This window comes from Neomonachus schauinslandi, chromosome 7 (genome assembly GCF_002201575.2).
Source record: "Neomonachus schauinslandi chromosome 7, ASM220157v2, whole genome shotgun sequence".
Lineage (NCBI taxonomy): Eukaryota > Metazoa > Chordata > Mammalia > Carnivora > Phocidae > Neomonachus > Neomonachus schauinslandi.
Window position 1 is genome coordinate 109,461,210 of NC_058409.1, and position 17,053 is coordinate 109,478,262.

The 17,053-nt window shown below is 55.3% G+C and overlaps 1 protein-coding gene across 1 annotated transcript in view; it reads left to right on the top strand.

The window, feature by feature from the left end:
* Window positions 1-579: 579 nt before the first annotated feature.
* CSF1R (colony stimulating factor 1 receptor) overlaps window positions 580-17,053 on the top strand; it is a 30,622-nt gene continuing 14,148 nt past the window's right edge. The window contains exons 1-9 of the mRNA XM_021700852.1: window positions 580-769; window positions 4,782-5,039; window positions 5,478-5,762; window positions 7,473-7,609; window positions 8,270-8,429; window positions 11,906-12,092; window positions 14,909-15,024; window positions 15,225-15,345; window positions 15,438-15,625. Coding sequence (XP_021556527.1) covers window positions 721-769; window positions 4,782-5,039; window positions 5,478-5,762; window positions 7,473-7,609; window positions 8,270-8,429; window positions 11,906-12,092; window positions 14,909-15,024; window positions 15,225-15,345; window positions 15,438-15,625 — 1,501 coding nt within the window. The 5' untranslated portion in view covers window positions 580-720. The remainder of the gene's footprint in view (window positions 770-4,781; window positions 5,040-5,477; window positions 5,763-7,472; window positions 7,610-8,269; window positions 8,430-11,905; window positions 12,093-14,908; window positions 15,025-15,224; window positions 15,346-15,437; window positions 15,626-17,053) is intronic.

Genomic DNA, 17,053 nt, shown 5'->3' on the forward strand with positions numbered 1-17,053 from the left:
ATTAAGTGATGTAAAAAGAGTTCTACAACCAAGCTGTCTAGATCCAAACCCCACGTCTGCCATTCGGTAGCCCTTTAACTATGGGTAAGTTCAAGGTGTTTGATCTCTCTGAGCCTCAGTTTTTCCATTTGCGAAATGGGAATGGCAGTAGTACCCATTACAGAAAGGTTCTACAGGAACTGGAGGAAACAGTGAATGTAAAGGGCTTCACTGCAGAGTGTCCTGGAAATAGAAGCTTCTTGCTTCCATCATCAGGCTCTCCCAGACCAAACTAACTTTCCTTTTGGCTGAGCCAGAGCTGTCTGGTCACCCTGGAGAGTCCCCCATTTGTGCTACTGACTGACTGCCTGACCTTGGGCATGTCTCTTCTCCCAGGATCCTTTGGAGGTGGCTTCAGAAGGGCCCTAAACTTAACCAGCTCCCCCAGGCTCAGGCTGGCTCTGTCCCAGACTCCAACCTCTCCCCCTGGGGGTCATGGCTTTGTTTTCTTCTAAAGACCCAAGATTTCCAAACTCTGTGGTTGCCTTGCCTAGCTAAAAGGGGAAGAAGGGGATCAGCCCAAGAAGGAGGAGGAGGAAGAGGAAAACAAGAGAAACAGCCAGTACAGCAGAGAGGAACGTGTGCCCAGCGGTCCTGGTCCCTGCAGAGCTAGGAGCTGAGACCCCAGTGCCTTGCCCACCCCTCAGCCCTGCATCAGCCTGCCACCTCCCCACTGAGGCCATGGGCCCAGGGGCTCTGCTGGTCCTGCTGGGGGCCACAACTTGGCACGGTAAGAGCAAAACAGGGGGCTCTGCGGGTTGGAGGGGATGAGTGACAACAGAGAAGGCCCCTGTGCAAGGACCCCATAAGCCCCTGCTTCTCCCTGGGTATCCCCGCTCTGGACCGCAGGTTTGCGGGTGTCTGCTTTGGAGAGGCAGTGGAGGGAAAAGAGGGTGTGGGGGGGGTGAGTAGCCAGGACGGCTGCAGATCTGTTCCAGCTCAGAGGTTGACTCACCATGTGTCCTGAACAAGCCCCTGATGCCCCGGGGCTTCGGTGGTCACATCTATTCAATGGCAGGTGTTGGGGGCAGAGGTGAGCTGCACTAAAGCATGCTCTTCAAACTCTGCTCTGCAGATGGATTCCCTGGGGATCTTGTTACAATGCTCATTCTGACTCAGTAGGTCCCAGGGGCAAAGTGAGAGTCTGCATTTCTAACAAGCTCCTAGGAGATGCTGATGCGGCTGGTCCAGACCTACAGCTCTCTAGGAGGCCCTAGAGAGCTCCTGATGGCTCTGCCAGCTCTCTGCTTGTAGCCGCAGAGAGCAGGCTGGACCTGACTTGGAGGGGCCTGAGGGGGCAGCAGTCATTCCTTGGGAAGCTTGGGTAAGGGGCTGGAAGGGGAGATGAGAGGTTAGCCTCTCTGGCTCAGGGCTCAAGTGAGGTGAATTTGGGAGGAGAGTAGAGGAGGACTAGAGGAGGGCCTGCGGGGAGGACAGTGCTGGTCTCCCTGGCCAGAGTGCTCCCAGACGCAGGCTGCCGGGCCTCAGCCCAGGGAGCTGTGTGGCAGACCCCGTTCCATCTCCAACTCTGGTAGCAGCAGATCTGGTGTAGCTCCAATCCAGGAAGGTGCCTCACTGGGGATGAGGGGCTGGCTGCTTGGCTTGTAGCTACAGTTTTATTTTATCACATGCTTATTTGGAGGGATCTTGGGCCAGGATGGGGATGGAGTGGGGTGGGGTGGGAAGGCAGCCTCAGCTCTGGCCTCCCCATAGTTCTGGGGCTGCAGGGCCCTGGGGAGTAGGTGCATATGGTCCCCGATGAAGAGATGGCCCGCCGAAGGTCTTTTTGTGGCCCAGTCAATCTCTCTGGGCTTGAGTGTCTGTTCTTTGTTACTGAGATGTAATTTACATACAGTAAAATGCACAGATTCTTAAGTATACAGTCTGATGAAGTTTGACAAATGCATATGCTTGTGTACCCACCATCCTAACGAAGATAGAAACTATTCCCCTCTCTCCAGAAAGTCCCATGAGTTTTATTTCACTGCCTTCTCCTATTTTCCTGCCCAGCACCTGCCTGTGGGGCACTGTTGGGGGGTTGGAGGATTGTCCAGCATCTAGACCCAGAAGAAAGAAAAGATAAGAGGCAGCAGGCTAGAAGCCTCAGGTTTCAGCCCAACAGACCAGTGGTGAGAGAGTGGGGGTGCAGGGGCGGCCGTGAGGGAGTCAAGGGCCAGGCTCTGAATACCCTAGAGATGGGCCAAGATCCTGGGCTGAGGAGGGGGCTATGTCCCAGGTCTTGGTGTGCAGTATGGAGGGGACATTGAGGGAGAGGAGTGGAGGTTGGGCCACATCCTGGGAGCTGAGATGAGAGACAGGCACAGAAGGGGACCTTGGTCAGTGTCTGCCAAGCCCCAGCCCCCACCCCAAGGAGGACGGGCCTGAGCAGGCTTTCTCTTCCTGCCAGCCAAACCAGCAGGGGGAAGTTAGGGGCAGAAGTTGAGGGTGTCAGCCTGGCCCTGCGTGAATATCCAGGACAACAAGACACAACAAAACAGGACACATTTCTCTGACCACATTTCCAGGAGGCTGAGACAAGGGCTAAAGGGACAGGGCAGGGAAGGGGAAGGAGAAGGCGCTGCTGAGACCGGGTGGGTGTAAAGCAGAACACAGCGAGAATCACAGAATCCGAGACCTCAGATGGTACACAGACTGTGACCTTGAAAAGTTAAAAACTTTAGGGGTGCCTGGGTGGGTCAGGCAGTTAAGCGTCTGATTCTTGATCTCAGCTCAGGTCTTGATCTCAGGGTGGTGAGTTCAAGCCCCATGCTGAGCTCCACGCTGGGCGTGGAGCCTACTTAAAAAAAAAAACAGCAAAAAACCGAAAGTTAAAAACTTTAGATATCAGAGTGTCAGGACCAGAAGGGGGGTTAGAAATGTCGCAACTGAAGCAGTAGCCCAGGGCAAGGGCAGTGGACCGAACCTGGGGCCGCTCTCACCTTACTGAATCCTCCCAGGACCTCCCAGGTGGAAAGGGACTATTCCCAGGGGAAGGAAGAGTAGCCTGAGAGTCAGAGAGGGTAAGCAAGCTGCCCAGCGTAAAAGGGAGAACCAAGTGTCAGCCCGTGTGGGTGTGACCCCATAGTCCAAGCTCTTCCCTGCGGTCAAACCCCAGCCGGGGCCCCCCCATGGCTGCAGCTGCAATAAGTCAGCCCCAGCTCTGCTGGGATTTGCCGACAGCCTGCCAGAAAGGACGCTGCCCTTCTCCCTGGTGGTCATGTGGCGCAGGAGGGATACGAGCCCCAGGCGCTGGCCTTGGCGGTATTCACCAGTTCCCTCAACGCTTTATGCTCATCAGAAGCTCAGGCAGCGAGGCAACCACCTCGAGATGGGTCTAACATCAAAACACTAACAAAGCCATCCTGAAATAATTCGACAAAGAAGATCTTTCCAATTCTGGAGTGTATGGTGGGGATGGAGTGGAAAAACCCACTTCGGGCACTTCTGTGCAGGCCAGTGGAGAACCCTGAATTCAGCCGATGCCCTGGGGGCAGCAGTGACCAGGCCTGTCACTGGAGTAGAGCGGTCGGATTCATTAGGGGCACCCAGTTGGTCAGTGGCAGAGCTAGGCCCTGCAGCCCAGAATGTTCCAGTGTGCAGCAGGTGGCACTCCCTCTCCTGGGGGTCCCTCCGTTGGAGAGGGGGCGGTAGCCAGGAGGGCCAGGAAACAGAAGTGAAAACATCCCTGGGAGGAGGGCTGCAGGCCGAGCAGAAACTGGGGGCCGGGCTGGACACCAGCAATGTGCTTCCGCCCACACGGGCTCGGGGGGGCGCCTGGCCGCCCCTCCAAGGCCTTGAATCAGTTCTCACTTCCCTCCTTTGCCCCTATTTTAGGCCTGGAAAAATGCTGACACGGCAGAGGCGCTGGGCCTTCTTCCCGGAGGGCCTGATACGGGTTTCAAGTTCTCTTTTCTCCTTCAAGAAAATTTTCCTTAAAAGAGATTGGCTTCCTAGTAAACACAGCGGTGGTGGTGTGCTGGCCTAGAAGGCTGACCGGCCCTTACTGAGTATTTATTTGGTGACAGATGAGGTTCCAAAGGCTTTCCATGCACTTAAACCTCCTGGCATCCAGATAAATGTGTACAATTATGGCCCCCATTTTATAGGTGGGGGCAACTGAGGCACAGAGCCTCTGAACCATCCCACTGTGCTGCAGAGCAGATGTCCAGTGGTGGGAGTGGGCCCAACACAAGACTCCCAGAACCCTTCTAACTCTGCTGGGCCAAGATCCTACGACCCTTCTCTTCTTCCTCATATAAATCAAATTGGAGGACGTTGCCACGAACATTCCATTCCTTTCTTTTTTCCTTTGCTTGTTTGAGCTCCCTGCTTCGAGTCAGGCCCTGGGTTTGGCACTAGGGATACAGCCCATTTTGTACATGGGGCCGGAGGGGTCCACCCGTGGGGAGAATGTTGCAGTCACAGCTGAGAAGACTGAGGCGGGAGGCTGGGGGAGACCCGCGGAACAGCAGCTGACTGGGTGCTGAGAAAGCTCCCGGTGCCCGCTTCTCAGAGGACGGGGCTGCTGGACATCAGTCCCTCCCTGAGCAGCTTGGAGGTGGGGGGCTGAGCAAATGGCAAAGAGGGCCAGGACTTGCTCAAGGTGATCCCCAGTCACAGCTGAACCCTAGCACCACGGGTCTCCTGCCAGGAGGATCTCAGAGGCTAGGATCATCAGACCAGGGAGGGTCTCCTCAGGGCTCACTCCTGTCTGTCTGCTATTCACCGCCCCCCCCCACCAGTTCAAGGAGTCCCAGTGATAGAACCCAGAGGCCCTGAGCTCGTCGTGGAGCCAGGCACAACGGTGACCCTGCGATGTGTGGGCAACGGCAGTGTGGAATGGGATGGCCGCATCTTCCCCCATTGGAACCTGGACACTGATGCCCCCAGCAGCATCCTGACCACGAATAACGCCACCTTCCTAAACACCGGGACCTATCGCTGCACTGAGCCTGGAAGCCCCCTGGGGGCCAGTGCCACCATCCACCTCTATGTCAAAGGTGAGGACTCTGGGCGCACTCCCAAGAGGCCTGGCCCAACAGGCTCCGCCAGGAGTGGGCAAGAGGGCTGGGCCCTAGTATTAACAAGCATAATAAAGCAGCGCCACATTGACTGAGTGCCTGCCCTTGACAAAGACCAGCGACAGTGCCTCCGATTTTAGTTCTCACAGTAACCCTGTGACGTAGGTGCCACGATTATGCCCGCTTTCCAGAGGCTCAGACAGGTTGAGTCACTTGCCCAAAGTCACACAGCACCAAGCCGGAGGGCTGAACCCTGGCTCTAGCGCCCCCACCCTGAAGCATCCGTGGAGCTGCTCTGGCGTGGTGTGGACCTCAGGCAAACGATCAGCTTCTCCGAGCCTCCCTGTCACCAGTGTCCAGGGACCGCTTGGCCTGGTGGAGGGAGGGCAGTTGTAACCCCGTACCCCTCTACCCCAGACCCTGTTCGGCCTTGGAAGGTGCTGGCCCAGGAAGTGACAGTGATGGAGGGCCAGGACGCACTGCTGCCCTGCCTGCTCACCGACCCCGCGTTGGAGGCAGGCGTCTCGCTAATGCGGGTGCGAGGCCGGCCCGTCATGCGCCAAACCAACTATTCCTTCTCGCCCTGGTACGGCTTCACCATCCACAAGGCGCAGTTCACTGAGAGCCACGGCTACCAATGCAGTGCTCGAGTAGGCAGCAGTATGGTAACATCCACGAGCATCTGGCTCAAAGTGCAGAAAGGTGCGTGGGGCTGGGAGGGACAGGCCAGGGTGGAGGGCAGGGACAGAGAGATGGCAGACATGAGAGCCCAGGCAGGGCCCAGGCCTGATGGGGAGCAACGGGCTGTCCCTCCTCTTTCACTTCTTCCTTCCAGTTGCACCATGGTCATCCGCAGGGCGCCTGCGGGGGCAAGACAAGCAAGGTGTGCTGGGCACAGAGAGACAGCCCAGGATCGTCTCAGCTCATGAGACACACTATGCAAATCATTCCACAAGGGGATAGGAGAGGGTGGGGGGGGCGCTCTCTGAGACAGTGACATTTTAGTCGAGCTGAACTGGGAATGATGGGAAGCAGGTGGCCGTGAAAGCTCTGCTTCCGCAGAGGAAACAGCAGGTACGAAGTCATGAGGTGGACACAGGCTCTGACTGTTCCAGGAATGGAATGAGGGCCCAAAGCTGTCCCACATGGATTTCCACTCAGTGCCGGCCCACTGCTGGGTGCTGGGCACAAGCAGGTGGCGCGGTGAGCCAAGTGATGGGAAGGTGGGGGTGGATGCACGCGACAGCTCTCACCGTGGGGGTGACAATGGTGGTGAAGTCTCCCTCCTCTCCGCCTTGCTCCAGCTAGGCTAGTGTACCAGATTCTGGTTTCTGGAAGGCCTGGTGTGAATACGCAGGACCCCAGGCTCGACACCTGGCTTGAGACAGGAATCAGGTCCCTGCACCGAGGGCCAGGGTCACAGCCACATGGCTGGCAACAATGCCCTGGGCTCTGAAGCCATGAAACCTGTTCAGGAAGTCACAGGGCCCCACCATGTGGGCAGAGGGGGCCATTAGGTCTCTTTCCCCCGCACTCCAGCTGACAGAGCCATGGGCCCTCGTTCTGCCGGGATCCCCTCGGTGACCTTGGATGAGGCCCTTAGTGCCTCTGGGCCTTGAGAAACTGGATTAGATCACCTTTCAACACCAGCAATAGCCATGAACTTGAATTCAACGCCCACTCTGCGTCAGGCACTGTACTAGCCATTGGGGATATCACCATCTTCTAGGGGGAGACAGAACAGAGAGCAAATAACACGCCGACTGTGATCCACAAGAACCCGCACCGGAGAAAGCTGGATGTGTGTGGGCTGGGGGAGACTCATTCAGCTGACTGGTCACAGTAGGCTTCTCGGAGCGAAAGATCCGGAGGATGAAAGCGGCCGCCAGCTCACGGTGTGGAAGGAAAAGCACTCCGGGCGGGGGGGTGCCAGTGTGCAGTCTGTGTGGCGGGAAGGCCGGTGCGGCTGCAGAGGGGGTGTGAGCACGAGGCGGCAGGTGCTCCGGTGGTCAGCAACGGGCCGGGGCTTGCATCCCAAGAGTGATGGGAAGCCACTGGATATGGGCCCAGGAGCGCACGTGATCCAATCCACGTTCTTAAGAGCTCCCTCGGGCTGCTGCGAGGAGTCTGCCTTGTGCGGGGGCCAGAGGGGAAGTGGGGGCCTTCCAGGCGGCTGTTGCAGGCGCCCAGAGCAGAGAACAGGTTGAGACTGGGGAGAGGTGTGGTGACGAAGGGGAGTGGACTTCTCAGAGTCTGTTTCAAAGACACGACGTGCTGTCTGAGGCCTCCAGGCTGCCTCCCAGCATTTGCGATGGGAGCATGGTGGGGGCCCCAGCCAGTTTCTGGCCTGTGGCAGGGAGCCGAGTGACAGCTCAGGCCTGAGTGTTCATGGGTCGCTTCCCCTGGCCTCAGTCATCCCAGGGCCCCCGACCTTGACGCTGGAGCCTGCAGAGCTGGTACGGATTCAGGGAGAGACTGCCAAGATCGTGTGCTCAGCGAGGAACGTTGACATTAACTTTGACGTCTTCCTCCAACACGGAGACACCAAGGTCAGTCCATGGGGAGACAGCAGGGTAAAGGGTGCCCAACCTCCCAGAACACCAGGCCCCGCAGGATGGAGCCCCAGCCCCACTACCAGCTGGCTCTCTGGACTGAGGGCACGGCCCAGGCCCTAAGATCTCACTGCCCGTCAATAGCTGATTCAGAACCAGGACTTGGGCTCATGTCACTGATTCTTGTGGGGGGGAGAGAGGTGGCACTCTACCCCCTTGACCCATGACCTTTGTCCCAGCCTGTAGATAAGAGCCAGAGGTCAGTTCACTTCTGACTTAGCAAGGGGTTCCTTGGCCACCTCGAAGCCCAACAATATAAAAGCCATTTCAGAAAGACTAGGAAAGAGGGAAGCAGGGGGAGTATCCCCAAAAGGGAATGGCATTGGGCTGCTTCTAAGAGCTCCTTCCTGCACCACTGTGCCCTACTTTGTGCTGGCCACAACCCTACCCCCATTTACATGCAATAGCTTACTGTTCTTCGCTACAACCCTAGGAGCATGGGCTGGTGTTAGTCCCATTTTACAGATGAGGACACTGAGTTCAGTCCCTTGCCCAAGGAAAGGCAGATAGTAATCTTTAAAGGCTGACAATTTGAACCCAGAGTTTTCTCATCCCTAAACAACATTGGTCTCCCATTTTCATTCCTTCTGGCTACAGCTCACAATCCCTCAGCAATCCGACTTCCAAGGCAACCAGTACCAAAAAGTCCTGGCCCTCGAGCTCGATCACGTAAGCTTCCAAGATGCCGGCAACTACTCCTGCGTGGCCACCAATGTCCGAGGCATCAACTCCACCTCCATGGTCTTCCGGGTGGTAGGTGAGCGTCAGGGCGACAGGGGAGGGTTGCCAGGGATCCCGGGACAAGCGAGTGTGTGAGAGGATTGGGAAGGAGGGAGCTGATGGCGGACAATGAGGAGACACTGTTAAGAACACCTGCACGAGCCTCCCCTTATCCTGGGCCTGGCGAGGGAGCCCCACCGCTGGGACCCCTCCCAGATCCTTCCCCAGAATCCTTCACTCCCTTCCTGGAGCTCCTACAGTGCATTACTGCATTTTGTTTTGTGACTGGCGTCCAGGAGCTCCCTATTAGACTGCTGTTCACGCCTTCATTCATCCCCCCATGCCTGCAACACCCATGTCACACGGACACAAGAGCAGACAACACTCACCCAGGGAGATCATGCAGGAGGCACGGGGTGTCCTGGGAACACCAAGGGGGGCCCCCCAACCCTGGCTTGGACAAAGTGGCCTAAGCTAAGCCCCAAAGAATGGAGGTAGGTTAGCGCGGCAGAAGGATGGGAAAGGAAGGGCAACAGCACAGCTTGTGGACGGCCCAAAGGGAAAGAGAGCAGAGAGCGTCTGAGACGTGGAGAGAAGCTGGCAATGGCAGGGATGTGAGTGGTGTGACAAGGGGCCAGAGAGAAGCAGGGATGGAGGCAGCATCCAGACGGTAAAACGGGCGGGTGGCTTGCAGCCTATCCTGTTGGGAAGTCATTGAGAGTTTAAGAGAGAGTGACGGGATCAGAGCGCGTGGAGGGGTACATCGTGGTGGCAGCACCCCAACCTGGCTCCGCCAATGACTGGCACGTTACTTAACTGCAAGACGGGGATACCGACAGTGCTGGCAGTCGCTGTCTCATGGGATTGTTGTGAGAGTGAAGTGAATCTGTCATCTACCTACCTACCTACCTACCTACCCACTCTGGCTGCCTGAGTGTGCACAGGAGACGTCATCTGAAAGGCCAGTCCGATGCCCTGTGCATTGGATGGGAGATCCGAGGCTGGACAGGCTAAGTGGGAATTTCTCACGGTCAAGACAGGCTGAGTGATTTCGGTCTGGCCACGCCTCGTGTGCTCAATGTTAGGGGAGGCAGAGGGGCGCCGGGGAGAGCACGCGTGCGCCTCACCCCCCCGGAGAGCAGCCACACTGCTCGAGGCTCGCGGTCACCGTGAGCTCCGCGGGGTGGGGGGGGCCCGTCCTGCGCCGGGAGCTGTGCGGGGTGAAGGAGGAGAGGAGCACATCAAGTTGTCCCCCAGTGGTGGTTTCCTAGCGCACGGGTATGGCAGTCACTCGGTGTGTGCGTCCGTGCGCGCTCCTGGTCAGACACTGCTCTGGAGGCCGAGGACGCAGCTGCAAACACGGAGGCCCCCGCGCACGGGAAGCTGGCGCTCCAGCTGGGGAAAGACAAGCAATGAGCGACATAAATTCTGGAAACCAAATCAGTTCTATAGGGTTTGCCATTTAAGATAGGGTGTCCTCAAGGAAGGTCTCACTGGACAGCTGCCATGTGAGCCATGGCTTGAAGCTGGCGAAGGGGTAAGCCACGCAGATGCGTGGCAGCACAGAGCTCCGGGCAGAGGGCGAGCGGGACTGTGCTCACCACGTGCAAGGAACAAGTCAGCCAGCATGGCCGGGGGGCGGGGGGGGGCCTCCGGAGGAAGAGTGGTACAAGGGGAGGTCAGAGAGGTGAGCAGGAGAGGTGGCAGATTCCCCAGGGCCCTGGAAGCCAATGTAAGGACTTGGGTCTTTTCCCCTTGAGAGAGATGGGGTGCCATTGGAGAGTCTGAGTAAAGGAGTGTGACACCATCTGACTGGCATGTAATAAGATTTAACATGGCTTTCTGGTGCTGTGTGGAGGGTAGAAGCAGGGGGACAAGGTAGGAGGCTACAGCGATTGTCCAAGCTAGAGGTGACGATGGTGGTGGGAGAATGGATGGAGGATGGATAGACAGATAGATGGCTGAGGGCGAGAGAGAGAAGAGGACAAAAGCCTTGCCCTAAAAGCTCACAGATTGGTTGGACAGAGAGGATGGTTACCCAAAGGGAGAAGCAGATGCAGGAAGTAGTATGGATGTGGTGCCTAATGAATGTGTAGACTATAAGGGCCGCAGGAGTCCAGGGAGGGAGAGCTCCCTGTGGCCTGGCCTGTGGGTGGATACCCCCTGATAGGGATGAACCTTGAAGGATGAGAAGGATTTAAATAGAAAAGAGGAAGAGGACACATGGCTCCTGGTGGAGGAAAGGCCTTGAACAAAACCTCCAATGTAGGAATGACTGTGGTGTGTTGGTGTGTTCAGGGGATGTTAGGAGACCCAGATGGGTGGAGTAGTGTGTGTGTGTGTGTGTGTGTGTGTGTAGGAAGAGGGGGCTGGCTAGATGAGCATAAGGAGGAGACTTGATTGAGGAGAGCCTTGAATGCCGCTCTGTGTGGTGGAGACAATAGGGAGCCATAAGCTTTGGAGCAGGTATATCATAGGGTAGAAGAATAAATTTTAGATTTCATAGAATTGAGTAAGGAGAGGAACCCTTAGAGATCATATAATCCAGGGCTTTTTGCAAAGTCTTGGGGATTTAAGAAAGCATTTCAGGGGCTTCCATGAGAGGTATGGAGAGGCTGAGTGAATGGGGATTCCTACCATAGCTCCTTTGCCGGAGATTCAACCAGAGCAACTGATTTTAATTCATGCAAGATTTAATTCGAAGAAACTAGTCAGGACTTTTTCAGGCATAGGTACAGAAATCAACTAGAGCTGGCCTAATCACAAGAGGATATTTATCGGCCTTATAGCTAAAAAGCTCATGGATATGAGCTTCGGGTAAATTGGATCTAGGTGTTCAGTTGATGTGGACAAGAACCTGTTGCTTCTCACCTCTACATCTCAGCTCCACATTTTTCTTGTGGACCCTTGCAGCATCAGGCTTGACAACCCCAGTGGATTTGGGGCTTCTCCTTTCCCAGAGCTCCAGCAAAAATCATGGAAATAAGTGTCATAGGACCCATGGGCTCATGTGCCTACCCCAAACCACTCACTGGTCCAAAGGGGACATAGTACTTTGGCTGGCTGGCCTGGCTCACATGCTCCCCTTAGAGCTGGATGTGGGAGCTTCACTGCCTGAACTATTAGCAAGAGAAGGGGAAATGGGTAAGGGGGTCCAGGAAAAAAACAGCAGACTTTGATTTTTTGCCACTGAAAAAGTTTCAAAAAATTATAACAACACAAATATATTCAATCTCTTTGTTATATAAATAAGGATAGAGGTACCAAGGAGGAGAGGAATTTGTCCAGGTTCTCCTAGGGACTCAGCAAAGAGAAGAGTTTGGGACTCTGTGGGGCAGTGGTGGGAAGAGAGGTGTCTGAGGGTGAGTCTCGGTTAGGGGTGGGGGCTTTACACAGTAGGCACTCAGGAAGGCTCCAGCTGAATGCCTGAATCAATGGGTAGATCACCAAATGAGCAAACAAACGGAGACGTCTTTCCACTAATGCCCGATCTGTATGTGTTCTGCTTTCCAGAGAGTGCCTACTTGAACTTGACCTCTGAACAGAACCTCCTCCAGGAGGTGACCGTGGGTGAGAAGGTCAATCTCCAAGTCAAGGTGGAGGCCTACCCGGGCCTGCAAGGTTTTAACTGGACCTACCTGGGACCTTTCTCTGACCACCAGCCCAAGCTCAATTTTGTCATGATGAAGGACACATACAGGTACAGCCTATCAGCTCCCATATGGAGAGCCCCATAGCCAGAAGGGAAATGCTTCAGCCAGGAGGCAGGACACTGACTGGGTCATGTCTCAACCTTGCTGGTGACCTGGAGTAAATCCCTTCCCCTTTCTGGGTCTCAATTTCCCTCACTATAGAACCTCAATATCAGTCATCCGTGTTTGAGACATCGACAAAATTGGCTTGCCCCTCTGTCCCACATCCATGGGAAATCCAACGCCCTCCTCAAGAGTTCTACCATTTCTTGGGACGTGCATTCTCATGCTCACTCAAGAGCCCTTAATCCCATTCAATCTCTTCTTTCATGGCCAATCCAAATGTAGAAGACATGCTCCATGATTTCTACTCCTGGATACACTCCTAATAATGATGGCACAGGGAATCTGCCACATACCCGGGTTTGGGGGATAGAGAGAATTAACATCACACGATCACAGATACATCAAAAGTTCTTTAGAGGCCTGTGGTCACCCACCCCTGAGAATTTCTCACTCATTCTTCTCCACAGACTCAAAATGCTTTTCATAAAGTACCATCCGACTCTATCTCCTCGTTCCTCCCTTCTCTCCACTTCCAGAATCTGGCTTATCTCACAGGCACAGCATGTTAGAAGTTTATTTCCTGTCTCCTTACGTCCTCAGAGTGTTACTTGCCCCTCCAAAGTGGCCTCACTTTGGTAGTCTACTACATAAGAGAGTCTCCTCCACAGAAGGAACACCGATACCACGTGCTAAAACAATAGCTTCTTTACCCACTTGTGTTTGAACGAGAGCACAGCACTCAAGGACAGCAAGCTTGTGCTGTGCGTGCAACCTGTCCCCCTCCCACACTCTTGACAGACATCGCTAATCCCTGTTGAGCTCTTTCCTGCAGGGTCCGAATGCAGCCTGCGAGTCCTTCTTAACACAGTCTCCCAGCCAGTATTTTCATCATCACTGACTCAGGAGAGGAGACGTGTTTGCCATTATTTGGGGATTTGCTAGATATTTGCTAGGTAATCCCTTAGCCATCTTCCAAGTCCAGAACTCTCTGGGGTTCTCTTCCTAGCTCCTGAAGCCCAGACCTCATGAATGCCTGGCCTCCAGCTTGCCAATTGTCAGAATCAAAACAGAACAAAATGTTCAACAGGACAAAAATGTTTCCTTGTCCTCATTTTTCTCCTCCCAATTCCCTTCTCATCTATTCTGGTCAGGATTTCTAGCTTCCCCTTGTCTAAAGCAGAAGTTCTGAATCTGGAGTCTTTTTTTTTTTTTTTAAAGATTTTTTATTTATTTGAGAGAGAGAATGAGAGACAGACAGCACGAGAGGGAAGAGGGCAGAGGGAGAAGCAGACCCCCTGCTGAGCAGGGAGCCCGATGCGGGACTCGATCCCGGGACTCCAGGATCATGACCTGAGCCGAAGGCAGTCGCTTAACCAACTGAGCCACCCAGGCACCCTGAATCTGGAGTCTATAGACCCCTGGGAGGGGGGTTGGTCCATGGACAGGTTTCAGGGGTCCATATGCAACAGGGACATTGCAGAAAGAAATCATGGAGATCCCCCAAAACACAGTAGTGTGGGGCCATTCGGCACAGGGCAGATAAGCCTGGGCACCAAACAGCCACCAAATTTAGCTCATGTGATGGGTGTGTTCATAATGGTGGCATTGAGTCATGCAAAAAAGTTAAATTCTTTCCACTTAAGAGGTAGATGTGTAGAGGGGTTCTGTATGCCAAAGGTCCAGCTGAATGAGATTGCCCTTTGAATACCATGGGTATTAGTTTGGTATAATTTATAATTATAGGCTATAATCTATTTTTAAAAAAACTTATTTATTACCTAAACCATACATGTCCATTATGGACAAATGCTAAAATAGAGCTTAAGAAAAGAAAAAAATGAAAAATTACCTGGAATCAGCTGAGGATAATTTATGTTGTCCGCATCTGCCTCCGGGTCTTTTCTGTAACAGAGGTCACCGTTAAACTGAGTAGCTACAATGAGTCGGGCTCTGTGTCAATCACCCTGAGTGTATGCCCCTTTAATCTTAAGGCCAAGCCTGTGAATTAGTACCATCGGTGTTACCCTCATAGAAAAGGAAGCAAAGATCAGAGAAGTTAAGTACTTGTCTAAGATCACACAGCTAAGACAGACAGCACGAGAACTTGAACCCTGGTTTCTGTAGCCCCATGGCTACGTCTTGCCTCTCATCCCTCTCACAGTCCCTCCTGGCAGGGTTGGTGCTTTAGGAACCGCAGCTAACCTGGGGGCTGGTGTTTTGAGCAGGGACTGCTTAGCCCAGTGACGATGGTGAAAGTAGGTACATACAGTGGGAGCTTGCGACGTGCCTCCCAGTGTCAGCACTCACAGACATCATTTCTATTAAACCTCGAAACAAAACCACTTTACAAATGAGAGGAGCAGGGACGCTGGGGTGGCTCAGTCGGTTAAATGTCTGCCTTCGGCTCAGGTCATGAACTTAGGATCCTGGGATCGAGCCCTACATCGGGCTCCTGGCTAAGTGGGGAGTCTGCTTCTCCCTCTGCCTGCCGCTCCCTCTGCTTGTGCTCGCTCTCTCTCTGACAAATGAATAAATAGAATCTTAAAAAATGAGAGAAGCAATTAAAGAGATTGGGTTGGTGGTTTCCCATGTCTTAATGGCACTCAGCCTGGGTCCCTGGCTCAGCCAAGGCCTTTGCATCCTGGACACTTTACCAAAAATAAAACAAAGCCCTTTCAGAAGGTTGTCTGAGCCCACTGTCTTGCAGGGGCCATACGAGGCCTGGGTTCATGCCAGACGACTTGCCCCTCTTGTGCAGGTACACGTCTATCCTCTCCCTGCCTCGCCTGAAGCCCTCGGAGGCCGGTCGCTACTCCTTCCTGGCCAGAAACACTGGAAGCGAGCATTCTCTGACCTTTGAGCTCACGCTGCGCTGTGAGTGATGGGGCAGGTGGGCGCGCAGGGGGTTGGGGGCGGGGGAGTACTGGGGACTAAGGTGCCTGAGGCTGCCTGTATGTCCCTGAGGCTGGTGGATGGGCAACAGAGGGAAAGCAGCTCAGTGCAGGGTGGGCAGACAGGGACTTGGGGCCTCTGGGGCTGATCCCTCCTTCTTCCACCCCTCTTTTACTCCTCAGACCCCCCAGAGGTAAGGGTCACGTGGGCCGTCATCAACGGCTCTGACGCCCTGCTCTGTGAGGCCTCCGGGTACCCCCAGCCCAATGTGACATGGCTGGCGTGCAGGAGCCACACGGATAGGTAAGTGGCTCTACTCGCCTTCTCCCCCCCCAGGCTGAGGGGCCGAACGGCGGGGCGTCCTGAAGCTCTAAGCCACACTCTGCTCTTCCCAGGTGTGATGAGGCCCAAGAGCTGGTCCTAGAGGACTCACACTCGGAGGTGCTGAGCCGGGAGCCCTTCCACAAGGTGATCGTCCATAGCCTGCGGGCCATGGGGACCTTGGAGCACAACCGGACTTACGAGTGCCGGGCCCTCAACAGCGTGGGGAACAGCTCCCAGGCCTTCAGGCCCATCTCTGTAGGTGAGCCTTCACTCCTCCCGGGCCAGGGTGGGAGGTGGGCCCAGGAAACTGCCCCAGCCCCAGGGAGCCTGGCAGCCAGGGCCTAAGTGCCAGAGTGGAGCAGATCCCAGCCATACCGAGTTCCACCTCTCTGGGTCCAGCTGCAGCCGCCTCCCGACCGAAGGTCTCCTGAAGAGGCCAGGCAGAGGAGTCTAGGACCCATGGGACTAGAAGCAGGGAGGAGAGGAGCAGAGGGAGAAAGCAGCCTGAAGCGTGGCTTCATCTGGCCCCTCTGCTCTTACTCCGGCATTCGAACTCCCCCGTGAACGCACAAGTATGTATTTGGCATGAGCTGCGTGCCGGGCGCTCACTCAGTGCAGGGGAGCACTGCGTCCATGGAGCTTGGAGCCTGGGGGAAGAGACAGGCCAACCATCCCCCAGGGTCAGCCCCAACAGCCTCCTCCATTCCTCTCGGACTCTCTTCCCTCCAGAGACATGGTCCTGTCCATTCGGGGCCACTGTCCCCAGGCGGGGCTGATGGCCAGCCCCGGGCACTGACTTGGGCTGCGTCCGTTCAGAGGAAGGCGTGCCTTCCCTGTGTGGCACAAAGACTCCAGCTGCCTGAGTGAGAGAGGCCCACAGCTGCGGGGACCCACAGCACCTTCCAGCAACCGGGACTCAGCACCACTGTGTGCCAGGCCCTGACCAGACTCTCTGGGCAGGCAGCACCGAGTGGGAGCCTCTGCCTGGCTCCGAGGTGGCCCCACAGGGGCCTCGGAGCAGCTGAGACCAGGGCCAGAGCCCACACGCAGCCACCTGTGGCAGCCTGTCTCGGGGCCGGAGGTCCGATATTAAACATGCTAAACGGATGTTTCACTGAGAGCTTACCCTGTGCCAGGTGCTGTGCTGAGCACCTTACAGTTGTTAGCTCAGTGAGCTCACACGGCCCTAGGAGGCTAGCACTATTTTCCTTCCCACTTGGGAGATGATGGACCGGAGGTTTAGGGAGAAGTCACACATTCGATGTCACACGCCTCCTAAGTGGCAGAGGTGAGATTTGGCCTCAGACCCACACTGTTGATCTGGGCAAGATGATGGATACTGTGTCCTTCAAACATATTGAAAGAAGTGAGGATATTGATCTGGAGGAGGAGACCCAGGGGCCATTGGTCAAGCTTTCCGACCCTTCGAAGGGCTGTGTGGTTCCAAGGGGCGCTCGGGAGAGCAGCGGGGAAATGCTGGGAGGGCAGATTTCAGCCTAACCTCTGGGTCTTTCTGTCTGAGCTGCCTGAAGGTGTAGGGGGTGAATGCCCATCACTGGGGTGTGTGTGTGGTGTGTGTGTGTGTGGTGTGCATCCGTGTGTGTGTGTGTGGTGTGCATCCGTGTGTGTGTGTGTGGTGTGCATCCGTGTGTGGGGGGGGTGTGCATCCGTGTGTGTGTGTGTGTGG